This window comes from Hemitrygon akajei, unplaced genomic scaffold, assembly GCF_048418815.1.
Source record: "Hemitrygon akajei unplaced genomic scaffold, sHemAka1.3 Scf000065, whole genome shotgun sequence".
Taxonomy (NCBI): Eukaryota; Metazoa; Chordata; class Chondrichthyes; order Myliobatiformes; family Dasyatidae; genus Hemitrygon; species Hemitrygon akajei.
Genome location: NW_027331951.1, coordinates 1,255,866 through 1,279,362, shown reverse-complemented (window position 1 = coordinate 1,279,362; position 23,497 = coordinate 1,255,866). Strand labels below are relative to the sequence as shown.

At 49.2% G+C, this 23,497-nt stretch overlaps 2 protein-coding genes across 2 annotated transcripts in view; one reads left to right on the top strand and one right to left on the bottom strand.

Annotated features, from left to right (window-relative positions):
• Positions 1 to 23,497, bottom strand: part of LOC140721932 (oxidized low-density lipoprotein receptor 1-like) — an 803,232-nt gene that overhangs the window by 731,590 nt on the left and 48,145 nt on the right. The window lies entirely within an intron of this gene.
• LOC140721943 (oxidized low-density lipoprotein receptor 1-like) lies at positions 1,381 to 21,759 on the top strand. Its single transcript, XM_073036769.1, has 8 exons — positions 1,381 to 1,763; positions 2,239 to 2,310; positions 3,461 to 3,580; positions 7,049 to 7,165; positions 10,531 to 10,746; positions 14,791 to 14,933; positions 15,392 to 15,456; positions 21,038 to 21,759. Exons 1-8 carry the CDS (start codon positions 1,718 to 1,720, stop codon positions 21,234 to 21,236), a joined length of 978 nt encoding a protein of 325 aa, XP_072892870.1. The 5' UTR covers positions 1,381 to 1,717; the 3' UTR covers positions 21,237 to 21,759.

The following is a 23,497-nucleotide window of genomic DNA, read 5'->3' as shown; positions in this document are numbered from 1 at the left end:
GAATAGAAGTAGATGTAGGGTATATGAATTTCAGCAAGGCATTTGATAAGGTATCCCTGGAAGGATCATTGAGAAGGTCAGGAAGCATGGAATCCAGAGAGAAAGAAGAAGTGATAAGTGAGGTGGATGAAGAGGAGGACATAAAGCGTTTAATTTCGTTAAAGAAAGAAGGTGTAGAGGAGAGAGGAAACGGAAAGAGAAGGTGTGTGATAGGGAAGTCCTTGAGGTGGGGGAGGTGAGTGGGACAGAATGAGCCAGAGCCAGGCGAGGGTGGGAGAAGGAAGAGAGAGACCGTGAAACGAAAGGAAGAGGAAGAGTGAGACATGGGTGGAGGAAGGTGTGGGAGAGAGCGGGAAGCCCGGAGGGAGGATGGAAGTAGGGGAGGAAGGGACGGGGGAGATGGGCCGAAGGAAGTGAAGGCGGACAATTGGAAGGGACGGGGAATACAGAAAGCATCTGTGAGTGTGTTAGCAAATCTGCGTGTCAGGGTGACAGGAGTGTTGCGCGTGGAGAGAAGAAAAAGAGAGGGGCAGATGCGGGAGAGAGTGGAATAAGATAATGGGGAAGAGGAGACAAGTGGGGCAAAGGTGGGCGAGAGGAGGCAGAGAAAAGAGCAAGGGTTGAGAGGGGAGGAAGGTACGATAGCGAGAGAGAAAATGGTGGGGAGGAAAGGGGAGAATGAAAAGTGGAGCGTGGTGGAAGCTTGTCGAAGGAGAACGAGAGGAAGAGATAGAGAATGCCACAGAATAAGATGGGAGAGAGAGAGAGAGAGAGAGAGAGAGAGAGAGAGAGAGAGAGAGAGAGAGAGAGAGAGAGAGAGAGAGAGAGAGAGAGAGAGAGAGAGAGAGTGAGAGAGAGAGAGAGAGAGAGAGAGAGAGAGAGAGAGAGAGAGAGAGAGAGAGAGAGAGAGAGAGAGAGAGAGAGAGAGAGAGAGAGAGAGAGTACGCCACTGAACGAGTAAAGCGAGGAAAGCCTGTGGCGGGAGCGAGTTTCGAGGTGAACTGTTCACCTCATTCGGAGGGAGGGTGGGAAAGTCCAATACTTAAAACAGGAACCAGCTGGCGGTGCATCTGTCCTGGATCATTGAGGCTCTGTATGAGTGAGAAAATCCCTCGGATGTTCCCTCCTTCCTCATTCCTGCCCTCTGTCTCAACTTACCTCCAACAAATCCTTTCCTTTCTCTGATCCTACTTCTATTCCTCAGTCCTGCAACAATCCTTCCTCCATCTCCACCGCGCTCTCCATCCTTCCTCTCCTTCTCTCCGCTGCCCTGTTCCATCCTGATCTCACTCTCTTACCTCCTTTCACCGACCCTCTCTCCCCAATCACTCTCCAACTCTCCCGCCTTCATTTCTCCAAGTCTCACACTCTCCGCTCACTTTTCCCCATCTCCATCAATCCTTCCGCCCTCCTCTCTCCACACACCCCTTCTCAAACTTCTTTCTCCCCAGTCCGTCCACTGTCACCCACCTCTCTATCTCTACCCGACCCTGAATCCTCCCCTCATTTTCACCACTCTCATTTCTCGACCACCCTCTGCAACACCGTCAATCTCTCTGCTCCCCGCAGTTCCTCCCCCTGCTCTCGGTTTCTAAATTTATCAGCTATTCATCCGGCGTTGGTTGGTACCGGTCTAACCCACTTGTTAACACAGGCTTCTTCTGACAACGGTTGTTTCCGCTATCTGAGCTCAGAGACGCAGAGAATCCTCCACAGGATGGATGTGAAGTTGGGAAAAGCGGACACACGGTCTCCTTCCCGAGGTGAGTGTGGCAGAGAGACAAGCGACAGCTCTATTCTGCAGCTTATCCTGGTGTGTGTCATCAACTGGTGGAGGGAGTTTCACACAATATCTGCCCGGGAGTTTGTGATGAGCGAGTGTGGAGAGAACTTCAAACAGTGCTGACCGTGGGAGTGTGTGACGGGACGGTGTGGAGGGAGTTTAAATCTGTATCTGACCCCCGGTGTGTGTGATCGGACTGGTGGAGGGAGTTTAAATCTGTGTCTGACCCCGGGAGTGTGTGATGGGACGGTGTGGAGGCAGATTCACTCTGTGTCTGATCCCGGGATTGTGTGATGGGACGGTGTGGAGGGAGCTTCACTCTGTGTCTGACCCCGGGAGTGTGTGATGGGACGGTGTGGAGGGAGCTTCACTCTGTGTCTGACCCCGGGAGTGTGTGATGGGACGGTGTATAGGGATCCTCAATCTGTCTCTGAACCTTACTGTTCTGTCCCCAGCTGAATCTGATGTATTGTACGCGGAAGTTAATTTCAAGACTCCCTCGGCGCCCCGGGTCCGGGCAGATCAAGGTCAGTTTCATCTTTGTTGGTTTGACCCTGTTTAGCTGATACGTCCAATCCTGTCGAGAGATCTCAGGGCAAACGTACCTAATGATTGCCGGTTTGAGCATAAGACGGAGGGAACGCGTGGGAGAGATGATGGAGGGGTGTCTTTCTGTGAGGGACTTTGGGGAGGGAATCTGTGAGGAGTGAGCGCCCATGGAGGGGCGGAGTAGAAGGAGCGCCGTAGGATGTTTTGACGACAGTGGGCTGTGAGAGGATCGGTGAGGAGAGATAGCATGGGATGTGCCGTGTGGAGGAAGGGGCGACGAGGAGCGAGAGCTGTGGGATGGGGTTACGCGGTATGAATTCATAACCCTCTCTCACTTTTCTTAACCCCACTCACTTTTCCTTCTTTCCACTTCGCTCCCCTTCCTCACCTCCTCACACGCTCTCCGCTCTCCCTCTCTCCCCTCGTCCCTCTCCCCGTTTTCCCCACTGTTTCCCACTGTCCCGTTCTCTTCGCCCTCTCTCATTGCCCCCTCTCCCTCCCGTCTCTCCTCTATCACAGTCACCGTGTCTACCACTCCCAGTCTTCTCCTCGCGCTCGTTCCCTCTCTCTCCGCTCCGTCTCATTCTTTCCCGTCCGCCCCTCCCGGTCTTCCAACCTCGCTCTGTCCCTAAAGTTGTCCCTCAGCTCCCGTCAAGCGCTCTACTCCTCTCTATCCCCGTCTCTTTTCCTTTCGCCGACGCTCTCTACCCTCGCACTTCTCTCTCTCTCTGTCTCAAATTCTCTTCTTCTCACTTCCCCATCCCTCTCCCACTTTTCCTCCCCCCACTCTCACTTCTCAATCACCCTCTCTTTCGCCCTCTCTCACACTTCTCCCTGCCCTCTCACTGTTCCCTACTCTCTCCCGTGTCCCACCCCCTCTGTCTCAGCCTCTCTCACCCCGTTCTCCCTCCCCATTCTTTCTGTTACATCTTCGCACCCATCGCCCCAGTCTCTTCCTTCCCCTCTCTGCCCATCGCCCTCCTCTGCTGCCTCCTGTATCTCTCCTCTCCGTACTCCTCTCCCTCATCCTCTGTCTCTTCTCTCACCCCTCCCTCTTCTCTCTCTTCCCGACACCCTACTCCATTCTGTACTGCTCTCACTCTGTCACTTATCTGCTCTCTCTCCCAGACGGTCTGAACTCTACCTACTCAGATCTGAACTTTCGGAAAGAGGAACACCGCATCGATGAGGGCGAAGGTCCTCCCATTGCCTCGGGACCCGGTGGTCTGTCAACCACCGCAGAAAAAGGTCAGAGTTCACAACGATGTCGTCATCTGGATGGGTCACGTATCATACCCCCAAGTGTCCAGGTTTCTAATGCATCTGCTTCGACCACTTCTTCCGACAGCTGGTCCCATAGACTGACCACAAGCTAGTGTCTCGGCTCCCTAATGAAATCCCACTCCGCTCTCACCTTAGACTTTTGCGCTCTGGTCCTCGATTCTCCAGGTCTACGGAAAGTAACTGTGCGCACTCACCGCTCTTGGTTTTATACGTCTCTCTAAGGTCATCTCGACGCCCCAGGAAATAAAGTCCCAACCTGCCCGACCGCTCTCCATAAATTAGTCCCTCGAGTCCGGCAACATCCTCGTTCTCCTCCTTCTTTCACTGCACAGTCGTCCCGCTCTACCCACCTTACTCTCTCTGTTCCTCTCCTCCTCTACTCGGTTCCCGAGTCTCCCCAACCACTCTCCTACAAGCCTTTCGCCATCTAGCCATTCGTTCTCCCCATCTCCCCACTCTTCCCCCTCCGCCCCACTCTCTGTCCCACTCTCCTCCCTTATTCCCACCCCTTTCACTTTTCCCCTCTCCCGCCCCTGACTATCTCCTTCTGTCTTCCGCCCTCATCTCTCTCCTTCTACGCTATCCATTCTCACCTTAATCCTCTGTCCTTTGGTTACCAATACCCCGGACCTGAGGAACGTCTGTGCTCTTTCACTCTACGTACGCCCCTCGTGGTTTTATACAACTCTGTAAGGTCACCCTTGCGTCCACGGAATAAAGTCCCGACCAGCCCGACTTCTCTCCGTGCCTCACTCCCCCGAGACCATCATCCTCGTAAACCTTCCAGCACATTGGCCTTTCGGTCATCAACACTGAACAAGAGCGGAGTTACCCTTCTACTACCCTTGCCTGATAAGACCTCCCCGATCATATTAGCCCGATAAATCTGTGGGTCTCAGGCCATCCAGTATCTCCCTCCCTCCTCCATCTTCCACACTCCGGATATCCCCCTCCCCCCCTCTCTCACCGCTCCTTTCTTTCTCCGTCTCTCCCTCCCTTCCTCTCTTCCATCTCCCAGAGTGATTTACCATCAGGGATCTTGTGACAGTATTTGTTAAAGTCAGTGTACATTTTGTCAAACAATCAGGACAAACAGGTCCTCCGCAATCAAATCGGTCAGTCTGATCTCCCCTGGCCCCACCCCCTTATACAGAGCAGCCCAACAATAGCTCATTAAAGACCCTATCCATCACGTCCTGTACGCTATCCTAATCAGCTGTCCTGCTGTCTTACTCCAAAGATGGAAATCTGACATGTTCTCTCCATGGACACTGTCTACATTTCCTCCTGTCTCCGTGAAGCAGCCAGAATAACCTCAGACCCCCACCCAAACCAGCCGTACTCCCTCCCATCGGGGAGAAAGGTACGAAAGCTCGTCCGACCATTCTCAAGGACGGCTTCTGCCCCGTTTTTATCGGATTATAGAACGGCCCCCCAGGACTATCAGATGGACTCCTGACCTCACGATCTACATCGTAGTGGCCCCTTGCATTTTAACATCGGCCAGCACTGTCCTTTCTCTATAACTGTGATGCATTATTCTGCAGGACCACTCCTGTTTGTGATGCGTATAGAAACATTGAAACCTATAAAACATACAACACAATACAGGCTCTTCGGCCCACAAAGTTGTGACGAACATGTCCGTACCTTAGAACTACCTAGGATTTACCCATAGCTCTCTATTTTTCTAAGCTCCATGTAAACATCCAGGAGACCCATGAGAGACCCTATCAGTTCCGCCTCCAACACCGCCGCCTGCAGCCTATTCCATGCACTCACCACTCTCTGAGTAACAAAAAACTTACCCCTGAAATCTCCTCTGGACCTACTTCCAAGCACCTTAAGAGCCTATCTTTTCGAGCGTGCGATTTCAGTCCTGGGAAAAAAAGCCTCTGACTCTCCGCACGATCATTGCCTCTCATCATCTTGTTCACCTCTATCAGGTCACCTCTCATCCTCCGTCGCTCCAAGGAAAAAAAACCTGAGTTCACTCAACCTTTTCTCATAAGGCATGCTCTCAAATCCAGTAAACATTCTTGTCAATCTCCTCTGCACCCTTTCTATGGATTCCACGTCTTTCCTATAGTGAGGCGAACAGATCTGAGCACAGTTCTCCAGGTAGGGTCTGACCAGGGTCCTATATAGCTGCATCATTACCTCTCGGCTCCTAAATTCAATTCCACGATTGATGAAGGCCAATAAACCGTACACATTCTTAACCACAGAGTCATCCTGCGCAGCTGCTTTGAGCTAGGACCCGAAAATCCCTCTGATTCTCCACACTGCCAAGAGTCTTACAATTAATACTATATTCTGACATCGTATTTGACCTATCAAAATGACCACTTCACCAGGGTTTCGGCCCGAGACGTCGTCACTACCTCCTCCCTAGCTGCTGTCTAGCCTGCTGAGTTCTGCCAACATTTTGTGTTTTTGTTTATTTACATCATCTGCAGATTCAGTCGTCGTGCACTTCACACATAACTGGGTTAAACTCCATCTGCCACTTCTCAGCCAGTTTTGCATCCCGCTGTAACTTCTCACAGCCCTCCCACTATCCACAAAACCCAAACATTGTGTCATCAGCAAACTTACTAACCCATCTCTCCACATCTTCATCCAGTTCATTTATAATAGTCACGAAGAATAAGGGCCCCAGAACAGATCGCAGATGCACTCCACTGGTAAACGATTTCCATGCAGAATATGACCCGTCTGCATCCACTCTTTGCCTTCTGTGGCAAGCCAGTTGTGGCTCCAGAAAGCAATATCCCCTTGGATCCCATTCCTACTGACTTTCTCAGTAAGCCTTGCATGGGCTACCTTATAAAATGTTTTGCTGAAATCCATATACATTAGATCAACTGTTCTTCTTTATCAATGTGTTAGGTTCACATTCCCACACAAATGCGATCAATCTCGGAAGGCACGATCTGCCATTTACAAAGCCATGCTGACAACTGCTTCAGATATAATACCTCTCCAAATGTTCATAAATCCTGCCTCTCAGGATCTTCTCCATCAGCTTACCAACAGCTGAGGTAATACTCACTGGTCTGTAGTTTCCTGAGATATCTCTTCTAACTTACTTGAATAAAGGAAAAACATCCGCAACCTTCCAATCCTCCAGAACCTCCCAAGTCTCCATTGATGATGCATAGATCATCGTCATAGCCTCAGCAATCTCTCCCGTCGCCTCCCACAGTAGCCTGGGGTATATTTCGTCCGGTACCAGCGACTTATCCAATTTGATGCTTTCCAAAAGCTCCATTACATCCTCTTTCTAAACATCTACATGCTCAGGCTTTTCAGTCTGCTGCAAGTCATCACTACAATCACTAAGGTAATAAAGTAAAGTATTCATTAAGTAGCTCCTATGGTCTTATTAAATATTTATTGTGATCTTATGGTCGTATGCCATCTCCACAGCTGCTCAAGAACGAGAGTCGAAAGAGAAGATCGGAAATAGACCGTACCGACTGATCTGCCTACTCTGCCTAGTTACGTCCGCCCTCATCGTGACAGTGGCCGGTCTCTCGATCTTTGGTGAGTGGAAAGGTCTCCGGATGGAGACAGAGCATAAATAAAGAGAGTGGAATAAACTGTTATTGTAAAACACAACAGTGAAACCAAACCCCCCCTTACCGTAACACCGATGGAAGAAGGCAGCACACATGAGGTTTAGGAAGCAAGGATCAGATCGGTCTATTGAGGAACATAGGGTAGCAAGGAAAGAAATGAAGAAGGGAATGTGGACAGAATGAAGGGAGAAAGGGAAGGCCTTGGCAAGAAGGGTAAAGGAAAACCCCAAGGCATTCTTCAATTGTGTGAAGAACAAAAGGATGACAGGAGTGAAGGCAGGGGCGGTTTGAGATAAAGGTGGGAAGATGTGCCTGGAGACTGTGGAAGTGAGCGAGGTCCTCATTGAATACTTCTCTTCGGTATTCACCAATGAGAGGGAACTTGATGAAGGAGAGGACAATATGAGGGAGTTTGATGTTCAGGAGTATGTTGATAGTAGGGGAGAGGAGCTGTTGTAGTTGATAAAATATATTCGGACGGATAAGTCCCCGGGGCCTGACGGAATATTCCCCAGGCTGCTTTACGAGGGGAGAGAAGATATTGCTGAGCCTCTGGCAAGGGTCGTTATGTTCTCGTTGTCCACGGGAAAGGCACGGGAGTATTGGAGAGAGGCGAATATTGCCCTCTTCTTCAAATAATGTCGTAGGCATTGCCCGGGTAATTGTAGACCAGTGGGCATTACATCTGTGGTAGGAAAGCCGTTGGAAAAGATTCTTAGAGATAGAATCTCTGGGCATTTAGAGAATCATGGTCTGAACAGGAACAGTCAGCATGTCTTTGTGAAGTGCCGATCGTGTCTAACAAGCCTGACAGAATTATTTGAGGAGGTGACCAGGCATATAGATGAGGATAGTGCAGTGGATGTGATATACATAGAATTTAGTCCGGCATTTGACAAGGTTCCACGAGGTAGAGTGTATTTAGAAAGTCAGAATGCATGGGATCCAGGGACGCTTGGCCAGGTGGATTCAGAATTGGCTTACCTGGAGAAAGCAGGGTGTCGTGGAGGAAGGAGTACATTCGGATTGGAGGGTTGTGACTAGTGGGGTTCCAGAAGGATCGGTTTAGTACCTCTGCTTTTCGTGATTTTATTAACGACATGGATGTGGGGGTAGAATGGTGGGTTGGCAAGTTTGGAGACAACAGAAAGGATGGTGGTGGTGTGGATACTGTTAAGGATTGTCGAAGATTGCGGAGAGACATTGATAGGATGCAGAAGTGGGCTGAGAAGTAACAGATGGATTTCAATACGGAGAAGTGTGAGGTGGTACACTTTGGAAGGACAAACTCCAAGGCAGAGTACAGAATAAATGGCAGGATACTTGGTATTGTGGAGGAGCAGAAGGAACTGGGGTTACATGTCCACAGATCCCTGAAAGTTGCCTCACAGGTAGATAGGGTAGTTAAGAACTCTTCATATGTCAAGGGGTAAAGTTTAAGATTCACGAGGTAATGATGCAGCTGCATAAATCTCTAGTTACGCCACACTTGGAGTACTGGTGTCTAGTTCTGATCTCCTCACTCTAGGGAGGATGTGGAAGCGTCAGAAAGGGTACAGGGGAGATTTACAAGGATGCTGCCTGGTTTAGAGAGTATGTATTATGATCCGAGATTAAGGGAGCTAGGACTCTACTCTTGGTGAGATGGAGGATGAGAGGAGACATGATAGAAATGTACAAGATATTAAGAGGAATAGACAGAGTGGACAGCCAGTGCCTCTTCCCCAGGGCACCACTGCTCAGTACAAGAGGACATGGCTTTAAGGTAAGGGGAGAGAAGTTCAAGGGGATATTGGAGGAAGGATTTTCACTCAGAGAGTGGTTGATGAGTGGAATGCACTGCCTGAGTCAGTGGTGGAGGCAGATACACTAGTGATATTTAAAAGACTACTAGACAGGTAGATGGAGGAGTTTAAGATTGTGGGTTATATGGGAGGCAGGGTTTGAGTGTCGGCAAAACATTGTGAGCCGAAGCTCCTGTTCTGTGTTCTATAAAACGGACATACCACAAATCGTAATAAAACACGGCTTTTCCCGTAACACAATCAAGACTCATGCTGACACCGACACGCCATTCATCATAACATCAACCATGCCGCACGGTCACAACCTTCATTGAGACTCAGATACTTTGATGTTCAAGGGGGATATTAGAGGTTGTTCTTTTACTGAGAGAGTGGTTGGTGAGTGGAATGCACTTCCTGTCTCAGTGGTGGAGGCAGATAAACTAGTGACATTTGAGAGCCGACGAGACAGGTATATGGAGGAGTTTAAGGTGGCAGGTTATACGGGAGGCAGCGTTTAAAGGGTCGGAACAACTTTGTGGGCCTGTACTGTGCTGTACTATTCTATGTTCTGTAATACAGACACACCTCAGACCGTGATAAAAACACGGTCTTTACCGTAACACAATCAAAACTCATGCTGACACCAACGCGCCATTCGCCATAACATCAACAATGCTGTTACCGTAGCACGGCCACGATCTTCAACGAGACGCAGATACACTCCTGACCGCGACACTGACACGACCATCGCCGTGACTCACACGTGGCTGTCACACTGACGGCGACGTACCTCTCGCTGTAACATCGACATGCCCCTGACCGTGTCACTGATAAACTCCTCAAGCGACACCGACACACACCTCACAGTGACACCGACACGGTCTTCACCGTGATCCGCTCTTCACCGCATCGTGACAAAGACTCACACGTCACTGTAACACCCCTTACCGAGACAGTATCACCCCTCAACATAACACCGATTCACCGCTCACGGAGGCAATTACCCTCACCTCACCTTGACACAGGCAAAACCCTTAACAGATACCGACAGCTAAATTCACAATGACACAATGACATCGACATCGATCTCTCCGTTGTACCGTCACACACCTCAGCATAACACTCTCACACACACCGTGGCCATGACATGTCTCTCACCGGGGCACTGACATACCTTTCTCTTTGCAACCAGCTCAAACCACACCATGGCACCGTGACATCTCATTGTCACATCCCGACGGGGCACAGACACACCTATCACAGTGACCCCGACACGTTCCTCTCAGAAACTCGGACATGCCCCGCACGATACTGACGCAGACAACCATAATAACAACAAAACCGTCACCGGGAAATTGATACACCCCCTAGCGTGATATAGACACGCCCCTCAAGGTGGCGCCGACGCCTCTTACTGTGCCCAGAGCATATCCTTCACTGTGACACCCTTCGCCGAAACACTGACACAACACTCTCTGTGACCCGTTCGGTAGCGTGAAGCTGATTCATGTAAAGGCTAAACGTACTTCATCATCTCTCTCAGTGTCACAGCTTCATCAGCCTGAGAACACCTCCGACCAAAACTGCCATGAGTTAAACTCAACCCTTCAATCCAAGCTGTCTGCGCTCAACTCTAATCTGTCCGATCTTAAACGAATGCACAGCGATCTCCGTCACCAGTTCACTGAGATGGAAACGCAGTACAGATCTGTCAACAAAACGAAGTCTCAAATCTGTGAATTGTTGACCAGCAGAAGAGGTGAGACATCATCCCCCTCTTTCACCCGCTCCTCATCACAGGGCAGGCATGGAGAGAGGAAGCGTCACTCTGTATTTGATATCGGGAGTGTGTGAAGAGATGTTATGGAGGATGATTCACTCTGTGTTTGACTCTGTGTGTGATGGGGCTGCGTGGAATAAGTTTCACTCTATCACTGAATTCAGGATTGTGTGATGGGACGTTGTGGATGTGGATTCACTCTGTATCTAACCACGAGGTTGTGAGAAGTAACATTACAGCTTCACTCTATGTCTTACTCCGGGAATGTCTGATGGGATAGTATGAATTCAGCTTCACTCTGTGTCTGACAGCGGGATTGTGTGATGGGGCAGTCCCCAGAGAGATGCACCCCATATCTGACCCTTGAAGTGTGTGATGGGGCGTTGTGGAGGGAGATTCTCTCTGTGTCTATCCATAAGAGCGTGTGATTTGACAGTGAGCAGGGTGCAGTCTGAACCCATGGGTGTGTGATGGGGCCGTGGAGCAAGAGAGAGCCTGAAATTCAATTTGTGTCGGTCCGACAGGATCTCTGTGATAGGATGGTGGAAAGGAGCTTGTAACTGACTCCTGATGGATGTGCTGGAGCGGAGTTCAGGGAGATACACCTGGTGACGGGTCCCGCGACAGTGTGTAATTTGGTGCCGTGGCGGGAGTTTCAATTTTAGTCTGACAGCAGGAGAGTGTGATGGGGCGGTGTGAACGAATTTCAATTTGATTCTGACGACGGGAGTGTGTGATAGAAGGCTATGAGGGCAGCTTGGATTTGACACCGGGAACGTATAATGGAGCAATTCCGAGGGAGTATTACTCTATGCCTGACTCCGGGGCTGTGTGATGGGACAGTATGGAGGGAGCTTTAATCTGTGTCTGACACAGTGTGATTGCGATGGGATATTATGCAGGGAGATTCACTCTGTGTCTAACCCCAGGAATGAGCATTGGCAGAGTGAGTAGGGAACTTCATTCTGTTTTTTACCGGAAGTGACTTCCAGTTGCTCCAATGACTACAGACCGGTGTCATTGACCTCCCACATCATGAAGACCCTGGAGAGACTTGTTCCAGAGCAGCTCCGGCCTATGGTTAGGCCACACTTAGACCCCTTCCAGTTCGCCTTCCAGCCCCGACTAGGAGTTGAGGATGTCATCGTCTACCTTTTGAACCGTGTTTACACCCACCTGGGCAAGCCGGTGAGCACTGTGAGGGTCAGGTTTCTTAACTTCTCCGGTACATTCAATCCCATCCGCCCTGCTCTGCTGGTTGAGAAGCTGACAGTGATGCAGGTGGATGCTTCCCTGGTGTCATGGATTATTGATTACCTGAGTGGCAGACCACAGTACGTGCGCTTGCAACACTGTGTGTCAGACAGAGTGGTCAACAACACTGCGGCTCCACAGGGGAGTGTCCTGCCTCCCTTTCTCTTCATCATCTAAACCTCGGAATTCAACTACAACACAGAGTCTTGCCAACTTCAGAAGTTTTCTGATGACTCAGCCACAGTTGGATGCATCCGCAAGGGAGATGAGGCTGAGTACAGGGCTACGGTGGGAAACTTTGTCACATGGTGTGAGCAGAATCATCTGCAGCTTAATGTGAAAAAGACTAAGGAGCTGGTGGTGGACCTGAGGAGGGCTAAGGCACCGGTGACCCCTGTTTCCATCCATGGGGTCAGTGTGGACATGGTGGAGGATTACAAATACCTCGGGATACGAATGGACAATAAACTGGACTGGTCAAGGAACAGTGAGACTTCTACAAGAAGGATCAGAACCGTCTCTATTTCCTGAGGAGACTAAGGTCTTTTAACAACTGCCGGACGATGCTGAGGATGTTCTACGAGTCTGTGGTGGCCAGTGCTATCATGTTTGCTGTTGTATGCTGGGGCAGCAGGCTGAGGGTTGCAGACACCAACAGAATCAACAAACTCATTCGTAAGGCCAGTGATGTTTTCGGGGCAGAACTGGACTCTCTGACGGTGGTATCCGAAAAGAGGATGCTGTCCAAGTTGCATGCCATCTTGGACAACGATTCCCATCCACCCCATAATGCACTGGTTAGGCACAGGAGTACATTCAGCCAGAGACTCATTCCACTGAGATGTAACACTGAGCGTCATAGGAAGTCATTCCTCCCTGTGGCCATCAAACTTTACAACTCCTCCCTCGGAGTGTCTGATACCCTGAGCCAATAGGCGGGTACTGAATTTATGTTTTCCACTTGGCATGATTAACTTATTATTTAATTATCTATGGTTTTATATTGTTATATTTCTTCAGCATTCTTGGTGGTGCGGCTGTAACGAAACCCAAATTCCTTCGGGATCAATAAAGTATGTCCATCTGTCTGATAGAACACTTCAAAACGGAGCTCACACTGGGTGAAACACCTGTACGTGTGATGGGACTGTATGGAGGGAGTGTCACTCTGCGTCTGACCTCTGTCAAATCTGAGAGGATGATGTGGAATGAGCTTCACTCTGTGACTGACACAGTGTGCTTGTGATGGAATGCCATGGAGGGAGCATCAGTTATATCGGACCCCCCGGGAGTGTGTGATGGGACGATGTGTAGAGAGATTCACTCTGGGTCTGACCCGGGGTGTGCGTAACGTGACGTTGTGGAGAGGGCTTCATTCAGGGTCTGACCACAGGTGATCGGACGGTCAGTTGGAGGCACCAATGTGTCCGACGCAAGCATTGTGTGATACGACAGGGTGGAGGGAGATTCACGCAGTGTCTGACCCCTGGGGTATGTGATGTGACTGGGTAGAGGGAGCTTCACTCAGTGCCTGACGCTGAGAGTGTGTGATCCGACGGTGTGGAGTGATCTTCACTCTGTGTCTGACACACCGGGACTGTGATGGGACGGTGTGGAGGGAGACTCACTCTGTGTCTGACCCCGGGAGCGTGTGATGGGACGGTGTGGAGGGAGATTCACTGTGTGTCTGACCCCGGGAGTGTGTGATGGGACGGTGTGGAGGGTGACTAACTCTGTGTCTGACACCGGGAGTGTGTCATGGGACGGGGTGGAGGGAGATTCACTCTGTGTCTGACCCCGGGAGTGTGTGATAGGAAGGGGTGGAGGGAGATTCACTCTGGGTCTGACCCCGGGAGTGTGTGATGGGACGGTGTGGAGGGTGAATAACTCTGTGTCTGACCCCGCGAGTGTGTGATGGGACGGTGTGAAGGGAGACTCACTCTGTGTCTGACCCCGGGAGTGTGTGATGGGAAGGTGTGGAGGGAGATTCACTCTGTGTCTGACCCCGGGAGTGTGTGATGGGACGGTGTGGAGGGTGATTAACTGTGTGTCTGACCCCGGGAGTGTGTGATGGGACGGAGTGAAGGGCGATTCACTCTGTGTCTGACCCCGGGAGTGTGTGATGGGACGGGGTGGAGGGATCTTCACTCTATGTCTGACCCCGGGAGTGTGTGATGGGACGGGGTGGAGGGAGATTCGCTCTGTGTCTGACCACGGGAGTGTGTGATGGGACGGGGTGCAGGGAGATTCACTCTGTTACTGAACCCGGGAGTGTTTGATGGGACGGTCTGGAGGGAGATTCACTCTGTGTCAGACTCCGGGAGCATGGGATGGGACGTTGTGGAGGGAGATTCACTCTGTGTGTGACCCCGGGAGTGTGTGATGTGTCGGTGTGGAGGGAGATTCACTCTGTGCGTGACCCCGGGAGTGTGTGATGGGACGGTGTGTAGGGAGATTCACTCTGTGTCTGTCCCTGGGAGAGTGTGATGGGATGTGTGGAGGGAGATTCACTCTCTGTCTGACCCCGGGATTGTGTGATGGGACGGTATGGAGGGATCCCGATTCTATGTCTGTCTCCCGGCCAATGTGGGGGATTCACTGTTACTTGTTCGGATTTTTCAAGGGACCGGTGAGGAGGTTTTTTCATTCTGTATTTGACCAGTTGTGTGTGATGGGACGGTGAAGGGGAATAATCTTTCGGTGTCTGACACAACGGTTTTAATGGACGGTACGCAGGGAGATTCACTGTTCCTTGTTCTTAATTTGCAGCGCAAGCGTTTTCCCAGGAGTGGATCAGAAATGAAGACGAGTGTTATTTTATATCCACGTTTAACTATTCCTACGATGAGGCGAAACAGTATTGTTTGAACACTGATTCTAAACTTCTTGAAACAAATTCCGCACAAGAACAGGTACGTGTCAGGTCGACGGAAGATATATCGACACCGGAGTGAAGCTCCCTCCACACCGTTTGATCTCATACTTCCGGGGTCAGACACAGAGTGAATCCCCCTCCTTTTTGTCCCAGCACGCACTCCCGGTGTCAGAAACGAAGTGAATCTCCTCCACACCATCCCATCACAGATTCCCTTGGACGGACACAGAGTTAAGCTCCCTCCACACCTTCACATTACACACTCCTGTGGTCGAACGCAGAGAGCTCCCTCCATACCGTCTGATCACACACTCCCGGGGTCTGACAAAGAGTGAGGCTCCGTCCACACCGTGCTATCACATTCTCCTGTGGTGAGACACAGAATTAAGCTCCTTCAACACCACCTCTTCTCACTGTCCTGGGGTCAGACATAAAGGGACGCTACTTAATTTTTGCTCGAATTCAATCATTAATGATAGCAATTTAATTTCACAGAATTTTGTTGCCAAAGCTATCAGCGACGAAGGCAATTCATACTGGATTGGAAAATGCAAAGACTGGTGAGATTTGGGATCTTGCAAGTTTCTGAGAGGATAGTGGGTCGTCGGACTGATACAGGCTGCGAGAAGCGAGTGGGCAGTGGATTTATTTTGGGGACTGACACAGGCTGCGGGAAGGTTCTGTGCAGTGGGATTAGTTTGTGGTCAGACACGGGTTGCTAAAGAGAATGGGCGTTGGTAAGAGTTTGCGGACAAACAAGGGTTGTGGGGAGACATTGAGTAATGGGACATTTCTGAGACAGAGAAAGTTCTGCGGTGAGAAAATGGGCAATTGGATTGGTTTGGGGTTCGACAAGGGCTGTTGGTAGAGAGCGTGCAGTAAAATTAATATAACCATATAACCATATAACAATTACAGCACGGAAACAGAGCTACTCGACACTTCTAGTCCATGCCGAAAGCATAATCTCACCTTGTCACAGCTGCCTGCACTCAGCCCATAGCCATCCATTCCATTCCTGTCCAAATACCTATCTATTTTTTAAGACAAAAAAGAACATGCATCTGCTGCTTGTACTGGAAACTCGATCCAGACAGCTACCACTCTCTGAGAAAAGAAGTTCCCCCTCCTGTTGCCACTAAACTTTTGCATATTAACTCTCAACTCATGTCGTCTTTTTTTGAATCTCCCCTACTCTCAGTGGAAAAAAAGCCTATCTGCGTCAAATCTATCTATTCCCCTCATCATCTTAAATAACTCTATCAATTCCCCCCTCAAACTTCTACGCAACAAAGAATAAAGACCTAACTTGCTCAACCTTTCTCTGGAACATAGGTGCTGAAACCTAGATAACATTCTAATAAATCTCCTCTGTACTTTATTAATTTGCTGACATCTTTTCTATCATTCGGTGTCAGAACTGTAGACAAAACTCCAAATTTGGCATCGCCAATGCCTTGAACAATTTTGACATTACATCCCAACCCCTATACTCATTGCTCTGATTTATAAAGGCCTGCATAACTAAAGCTTTCTTCACCACCCTATCCACATGAGATTCCACCTTCAGGGAACTATGCACCATTATTCCCAGATCACTCTGTTCTACAGCATTCCTTAATGCCCTACCATTTACCATGTATGTCCTATTTTGATGAATCCTACCAAAATGTCGCACCTCACTCATATCAGCATTAAACTCCATCTGCCATCTTCCAGCACCCTCATCCAGCTGGCCTAAATCAGTCTGCAAACTTTGAAAGCCGACATCATTATCCACAACGGCACCTATCTAAGCATCAGCTGCATATTTACTAATCCAATTTACCACCCCACCATCCAGAACGTTAATGGATATGAAGAACACCACTGGACCCAGTACAGATCCCTGATGGACACCACTAATCACCGGCCTCCCACCTGTCATCCAGTTATCCACTACTGATCTCTGGCATCTCCAATCCATCCACTGTTAAATCCATTTTACTACTTCAATTCAACCTTCCTAACTAACGTTCCGTGCGGAACCTTGTCAAAGGCCTTACTGAAGTTCATATAGACAATATCCACTGCTTTACCCTCGTCAATTTCGTAGTAACCTCTTCAAAAAACCCAATAAGAATTGTCAAACATGACCTTACACGCACAAATCCATGTTGACTGTTCCTAATCAGACCCTGTCTATCCAGATAATTATATATACCATCTCGAAGACTACTTTCCATTAGTTTACCCACCACTAACGTCAAACCGGCACGCTGATAATTGCTAGGTTTACTCTTAACTTCCTTTTTAAACAATGGAACCACATGAGCCTAACGCCAATTGCCCGGTACCATCCTCGTTTCTAATGACATTTGAAATATTTCTGTCAGAGCCCCTGCTATTTCTAGACTAATTTCCTTCAAGGTCCGAGAGAAAATCTTATCAGGGCTCGGAGATTTAACCACATTTTTATTCTTTAAAAGCTCCAGTCCTTCCTCTTCTTTAATCATCATAGTTTCCGTAACTACCCTACTTGTTTGCCTTAACTTAGACAATTCAATAACCTTCTGCTTAGTGAATACCGATTAAACGAAATTGTTCAAATTCTCCCCCATCTCTTTTGGCTCCACAAATAGCTGTACACTCTGATTCTGTAAGGGACCAATTTTATCCCTCACTATCCTTTTGCTATTAATATAACTGTAGAAACCCTTCGGATTTATTTTCAGCTTACTTGCCAAAGCAATCTCATATCTTCTTTTAGCTTTTCTAATTAGCTTACTAATTTCTTTCTTAAGATTCTTTTTACTTTATTTATATTCCTCGAGCACCTCATTTACTCTATCCTGCCTATATTTATTGTAGATCTCTCTCTTTTTCCGAACTAATTGTCCAATATCGCTTGAAATCCACGGCTCTCTCAAATGTTTAACATTTCCTTTCAATATAACAGGAACATAAATCTTCTGTACCCTCAAATTTCAACTTCAAATGACCTCCATTTCTCTATTACATCCTTCCAATAAAATAAATTGTCCCAATCTACTCCTAAATCCTTTCGCATCTCCTCAAAGGTAGCCTTTTTCAATCAAAAATCTCAACTTTGGGTCCAGTCCTATCCTTCTGCATAATTAAATTTAAACTAATGGTATTGTGATTTTTGTACCCGAAGTGATCCCCAAATCATAGATCCGTCACCTGACCTATCTGATCCCTAACAGCAGATCCAACACTGCACCTTCCCTGGTTGGTGCCTCTAGGTAATGCTGCAAAAAAAATATTCTACATACATTCTACAACTCCAAACCACCCAGCTCTTTTACATAAACGGCTTCCCAGTCTATTTGTGGCAAATTAAAAATCTCCGCCAATCACAACCTTGTGCTTACTACAAGTATTTGCTATCTCCTTACAAATTTGCTCCTCTAATTCTCGCACCCCATTATGTGGACTATAATTGTTTCTACACCTTTCCCATTCCTCAAATCCACCCAGATAGTCTCCCTGGACGAACCGTCTAATCTATCCTGCCTAACCACCGCTGTAATATTTTCTCTGACAAGCAATGCAACACCTCCGATTCAATCACACCTGAAGCAACGAAACCCACGAATATTTAGTTGCCAATCACACCCCTCCTGCAACAATGTTTCACTAATAGCTACAACACCATATTTACAGGTATCAATCCATGCTCTAAGCTCATCCACCTTTCCTATAATGCTCCTAGCATTAAAATAGATGCATTTAAGAAACTCTCCACCTCTTCCTCTCTGTTTATCCCTAACAGTGCAAACAACTTTATTATATATTTTTTTCTTCTCCCCTACATCTTCGGTCTGAGATCAACCTGTCTCTATCACCTGCCTATTGTCCCTCACACACTGTCTACTAGCTTTCACTATTTGTGAAACTCCTCTCTCCTAGTCTCTTCAAATTGATTCGCACCCCCAACCATTCTAGTTTAAAAACTCCCCAGTTACCTTAGCAAATGTCCCCGCCAAGAATTTGTCCTCTGAAGATTCAAGTGTAACCAGTCCTTTTTGTACAGGTCACACCTGCCCGCAAACAGTTCCTAATGATCCAGAATGCTGAATCCCTGCCCCCTGTTCCAATCCTTCAACCACGCATTTATCCTCCACCTCATTCCATTCCTACTCTCACTGTCGCGTGGCACAGGCAGTAATTCCGAGATTACTACCTTTGCGGTCCTTCTTCTCAAGTCCCTTCCTAGCTCCCTATATTCTCCATTCAGGAACTCTTCCCTTTTCCTACCTATCTCATTGTTACTTATATGTACCACGACATCTGGCTCCTCACACTCCCAATTCTGGATATCATGGACGGGATCAGAAACATCCCCGACCCTGGCGTCAGGGAGGCACACTAACATCCCGGTCTCCTGACTGCGTCCACAGAATCGCCTATCTGAACCGTTAACCATCGAGTCCCCTATTACTGCTACCTTCTTCTTCCTCTCCCTAACATTCAGAGCTACAGAGCCCTAATCTTTGGGCCGGTGGCACTACAGAGCCGTACTCTTTGTGCCGTACTCTTTCCCCCAGGTAGGTTGCCCCCCCCCCCCCCCACAACAGTACTCAAACTGGAGTACTTATTGTCAAGGGGTACAGCCACTGGTGTACTCTCTAGTACCTGACTCCTCCCCTTCCCTCTCCAAACCATGGCCCACCTGTCTGCCTCCAGTGGCTCTGGATTGACCACCTGCCTGTAACTCATCTCTATCATCTCCTCCCTCTCCCTGACCAGACGAAGTTTATGAATCAGCGGTTCCAGTTCCCTAACACGGTCCCCTAGGAGCTCCAGCTCTGCGCACCTGCCGCAGATGTGCACGCCCGGTAGACTAGGAGACTCCAGGACCTCCCACATCCGACACCGAGAAGAATAAGCTGCCCCCACACTCATAATTTCCCCTTTTCCTCAAATAGCAGGGAAAATTAAAAACTGAACCTACCTTGCCTCGCCAGTTTCCACCTAAACCCGTTGAGCCAAAGCCCTTAAGCCTTCACTCTGCTCCCGGCTCACTCCGCTGCCCGCAAAACGACGCTGCCCAACGTATAAGGCTGTGTTCCTTTTAAATCTTCCCCGCTTCACTGCCCAACGTCACACGCCTGCGCAGTCCCGCCTCTCTTAACGCCGATGAGAAGAAGAAAAAATCAAAATGGCTCCCGCCGCACTCCCGTTCGGATCCTCAGACATCCTTCTCCAAAAGTGGAAACTGACATGGGCTGTGGGAAGAGAGTGCGATGTGGGAATCTTCAGGTGGTTGATACAGACCTTTAGGAAGAAGGCTAGGCATTGGGATTATTTTGGGGACTCGCACGGGAACTTGAGGTGAGAATGGGAAGTGCAAGTATTTTGGCGACTAGCACGTGGCCGTGGGGAGAGAGTGGAGCTATGGAGCTCTTTTGGGAACTGACCCAGGTTGTGGGAGAGAGTGAGGCAGTGGGAACACTTTGTGGCCTGGCACATGTCTGTGGTGAGAGAATGAGGGACCAGTGTATTTTTGGGGACAGACACATATCTGTGGGGAGAGAATGGTTCAGTGGGAGTACTCTGGGAGACACGTCCGTGGGGAGAGCATGGGAAGCGGGAGATGTTTTGGTGATTGACACAGGTCACTAAGAAGAGGGTTGAGCAGTGGGATTATTTCGGGGACCGGCATGGGGCTGTGGGGAGAGAGTCAGGCAGTGGGTGTAGTTTGGACTGACACTGATCTGTGGGGTGGGAGTGGTGACAGTGAGTACTTAGGCAAAAAACACAGACCTGTGGGGAGACAGTAAAGAAGTGGGAGCATTTTGTGGACTGCCATGGGGCCTTGGGAGACACTGGCACTGTGGGAATATTTTGGGGACTGACACGGGCCTGTGCGGAGAAGGTTGGTTACTGTTATTATTCTGGTCTCTGACAACGATCAGTGGGTAGAGAGAGGGACAAGGTATTGCTTTGGTGACTGACACTAGGCTGTAGGGAGAGAGTGCGACAGTGGGTGTATTCTGGAGACTGACAGGACTGTGCTGGGAAAGTGGGGCTGTGGGAGATTTTGGGGTGCTACAGGACACTGGCGAGGGAGAGTATCAGTGTTTTTGGGGACTGACTGCTAGAGGTGCGTTGAAATTGTTTATCCCTCTTTGATAGGAAAGTGGCTTCGTATGTCATGGGCCGGATTAACGGTGGAGACTTCGAATGCGGTAAATGTACACCGTACAGTGAGAATAAACCTTGCGATCAGGTTCGTACGCGCTTCGTCTGTGAGAAGTCTGCACCTTTGTGCCCGGATATTTCTGAAAAGATCCAGGATCTCTGTCAACGACCAGTGCGACTGACTTCAATATAATGATAAAACTCTCTTTCTCCCCCATTTCTCTCAACCACACACACTAATCTTTCCGCGCCGTTGCCCCTCACCCTTACCCTTATCGTTACTCTTTTCGTCTATGGCAATCTGACTCACCATCTTGCCCTCACTTTACCCTCGTCCGTGTAAAGTCTTTCTCTCAACCCTCTCCATTCCCGCCTCCTCTGTTTCATCCCCATTTCCCTCATCCTGCTTTCTTGCCTCCCTCTCCCCCAAATCCCCCTTCTCTTCCCGGTCTCTCCCTCGATTCTCTACTCCTTCTCTACCTGCTCTCCCCATCCCACTGTGTCCCTTTTATCTAAACCAACTCGCTCCCCGCTTCTGTCTTTAGCTACTCTCACCTGAATCATGTGCGTTAATGTTCTCGATACCCCAGTCCTGGGGAAATAGTGTGCACGCATTCGCCTTATCTGTGTCCCTCGTGGTTTTGTACACCTCTGTCAGGTCACCGAAAAAAGTCTCAGAATTCCCATCCTCGTTCCATAACTCCGTCCCTCCTGTCCCGGCAGCATCCTCGGAAATCTCCCTCTGCAATCTTTCCAGTTCGTTGAGATTTCTCTTAGAGCAAGGCAAGCAGAACTGAACTCCATACTCCAAGTGCGGCCTGACCTACGTCATCTGCAACTGCAACGTGACCTCCGACCCCCATACTCAGTGTCCTGACTGATGAAGGCCAGCGTGTCAAATGTCCTGTCCAGCTGTATCACATCTTTTCTACGGGGTTCACAGTCTGTTTTATTATCTGTGACTTAGACCACCGGAGATTTGTTCTTCTGAAGAATCAGTAGGGCGCAAATATGTAAAATTAATGTCAAATGCAAAAAGCTAATAAATGCCGCAGAAACGTGGAGGTGGGGCTGATGTGTTCAAGAATATGCTGGCGGAGGGGAAGAAGGTGTTCCTGGTTCATTGAATTTTCAGTCTCCTGTTCGTCGTCAACCCTCCTTCCCAGCCGACCTTCCTCGTCACGGTCATCCACGACTTCCCCTACAGCCCTTCCCGTTTTCGCCACCGCCGTCTTCTTCCACACACCCTGTCCCTATCATTCCTTCGTCCCCTACACTCCGTGGCGTCACCGTAATCTCCTCCTTCCCCAACTCCTCTCACTGTCTCCCTGCCCCCCTCCATGCCCTGCAAGTCCTCCACGGTTCCATTAACCCTCTCCCTTCTGTACACGTCTCCGTCTCTCTGTTCATATGGAATTCTGAGGAGGACGGAATGAGGTGACGTCCGGTGTTACACCAGTCTCCTTCCACCGGATATCGATCTCACGGTTCTGAGCCTCTGCACTGTTCTGTGTGAACAGGCCGATCGTTTGGTTCGATAAAATTTCATCCCAGTGATTGCTAACTCACCACCATATCCGTGTTCCCACCAAACCACAGCCTCTTGCAATTCCCTCCTGTTCCCGCAACACCATCTGAACACAAACACACGCACATTCTCCGAGCCGGCACACAATTCAAGACGACCTGAACGGCGGAGTTCTGGGGATTGGTGATCGGGAAGGAGCTTCGGAATATCGGAGTTTCGGAAGGGATCCAGGGGATGTAAGTTGCAATTTGTTTCTGAACCCGGGTCTGTGCGATAGGACGGTCCGGACAATGCGTCACCCAGTGTCTAACTTCAGGAGCACGTGATGCGACAGTGTGGAGGGAGTTTCACTCTGTGCCTGACCCCGGGAGTATGTGATGGATCAGTGTGGAAGGAGCTTCACGGTGTCTGAACACGAGAGTGTGTGATGGGACGGTGTGGAGGGAGCTTTACACAGTGTCTGACCCCGGAAGTGTGTGTTATGACGGTACGGAGGGAGATGCAGTCTGTTTCAGTCCCCGGGAGTCTATGATGAGGGGCGGAGGGATATTCAGTCTGTGTTTGAATCCAGGAGTGTTGGATGGGCGGTGTGCAGAGATTTTCACTCACTGTTTGTGTGTGTGTGTGTGTGTGTGTGTGTGTGTGTGTGTGTGTGTGTGTGTGTGTGTGTGTGTGTGTGTGTGTGTGTGTGTGTGTGTGTGTGTGTGTGTGTGTGTGCGTGTGTGTGTGTGTGTGTGTGTGTGATGAGCCAAATAAAAGGGAAAGTGGCGGTAAATTTGATTTGAGTGGAAGTCAGAGGTTTTAAAGGTGGAAGTGAGGAATGAGAAGTGTATTAACGCGTTCATGGGGCTTCATTATCGACCACCGAACAGTCCTGGGGATTTAGAGGAACAAACCTGTGGAGAGTTCGGAGTCTGTTGAAAGAG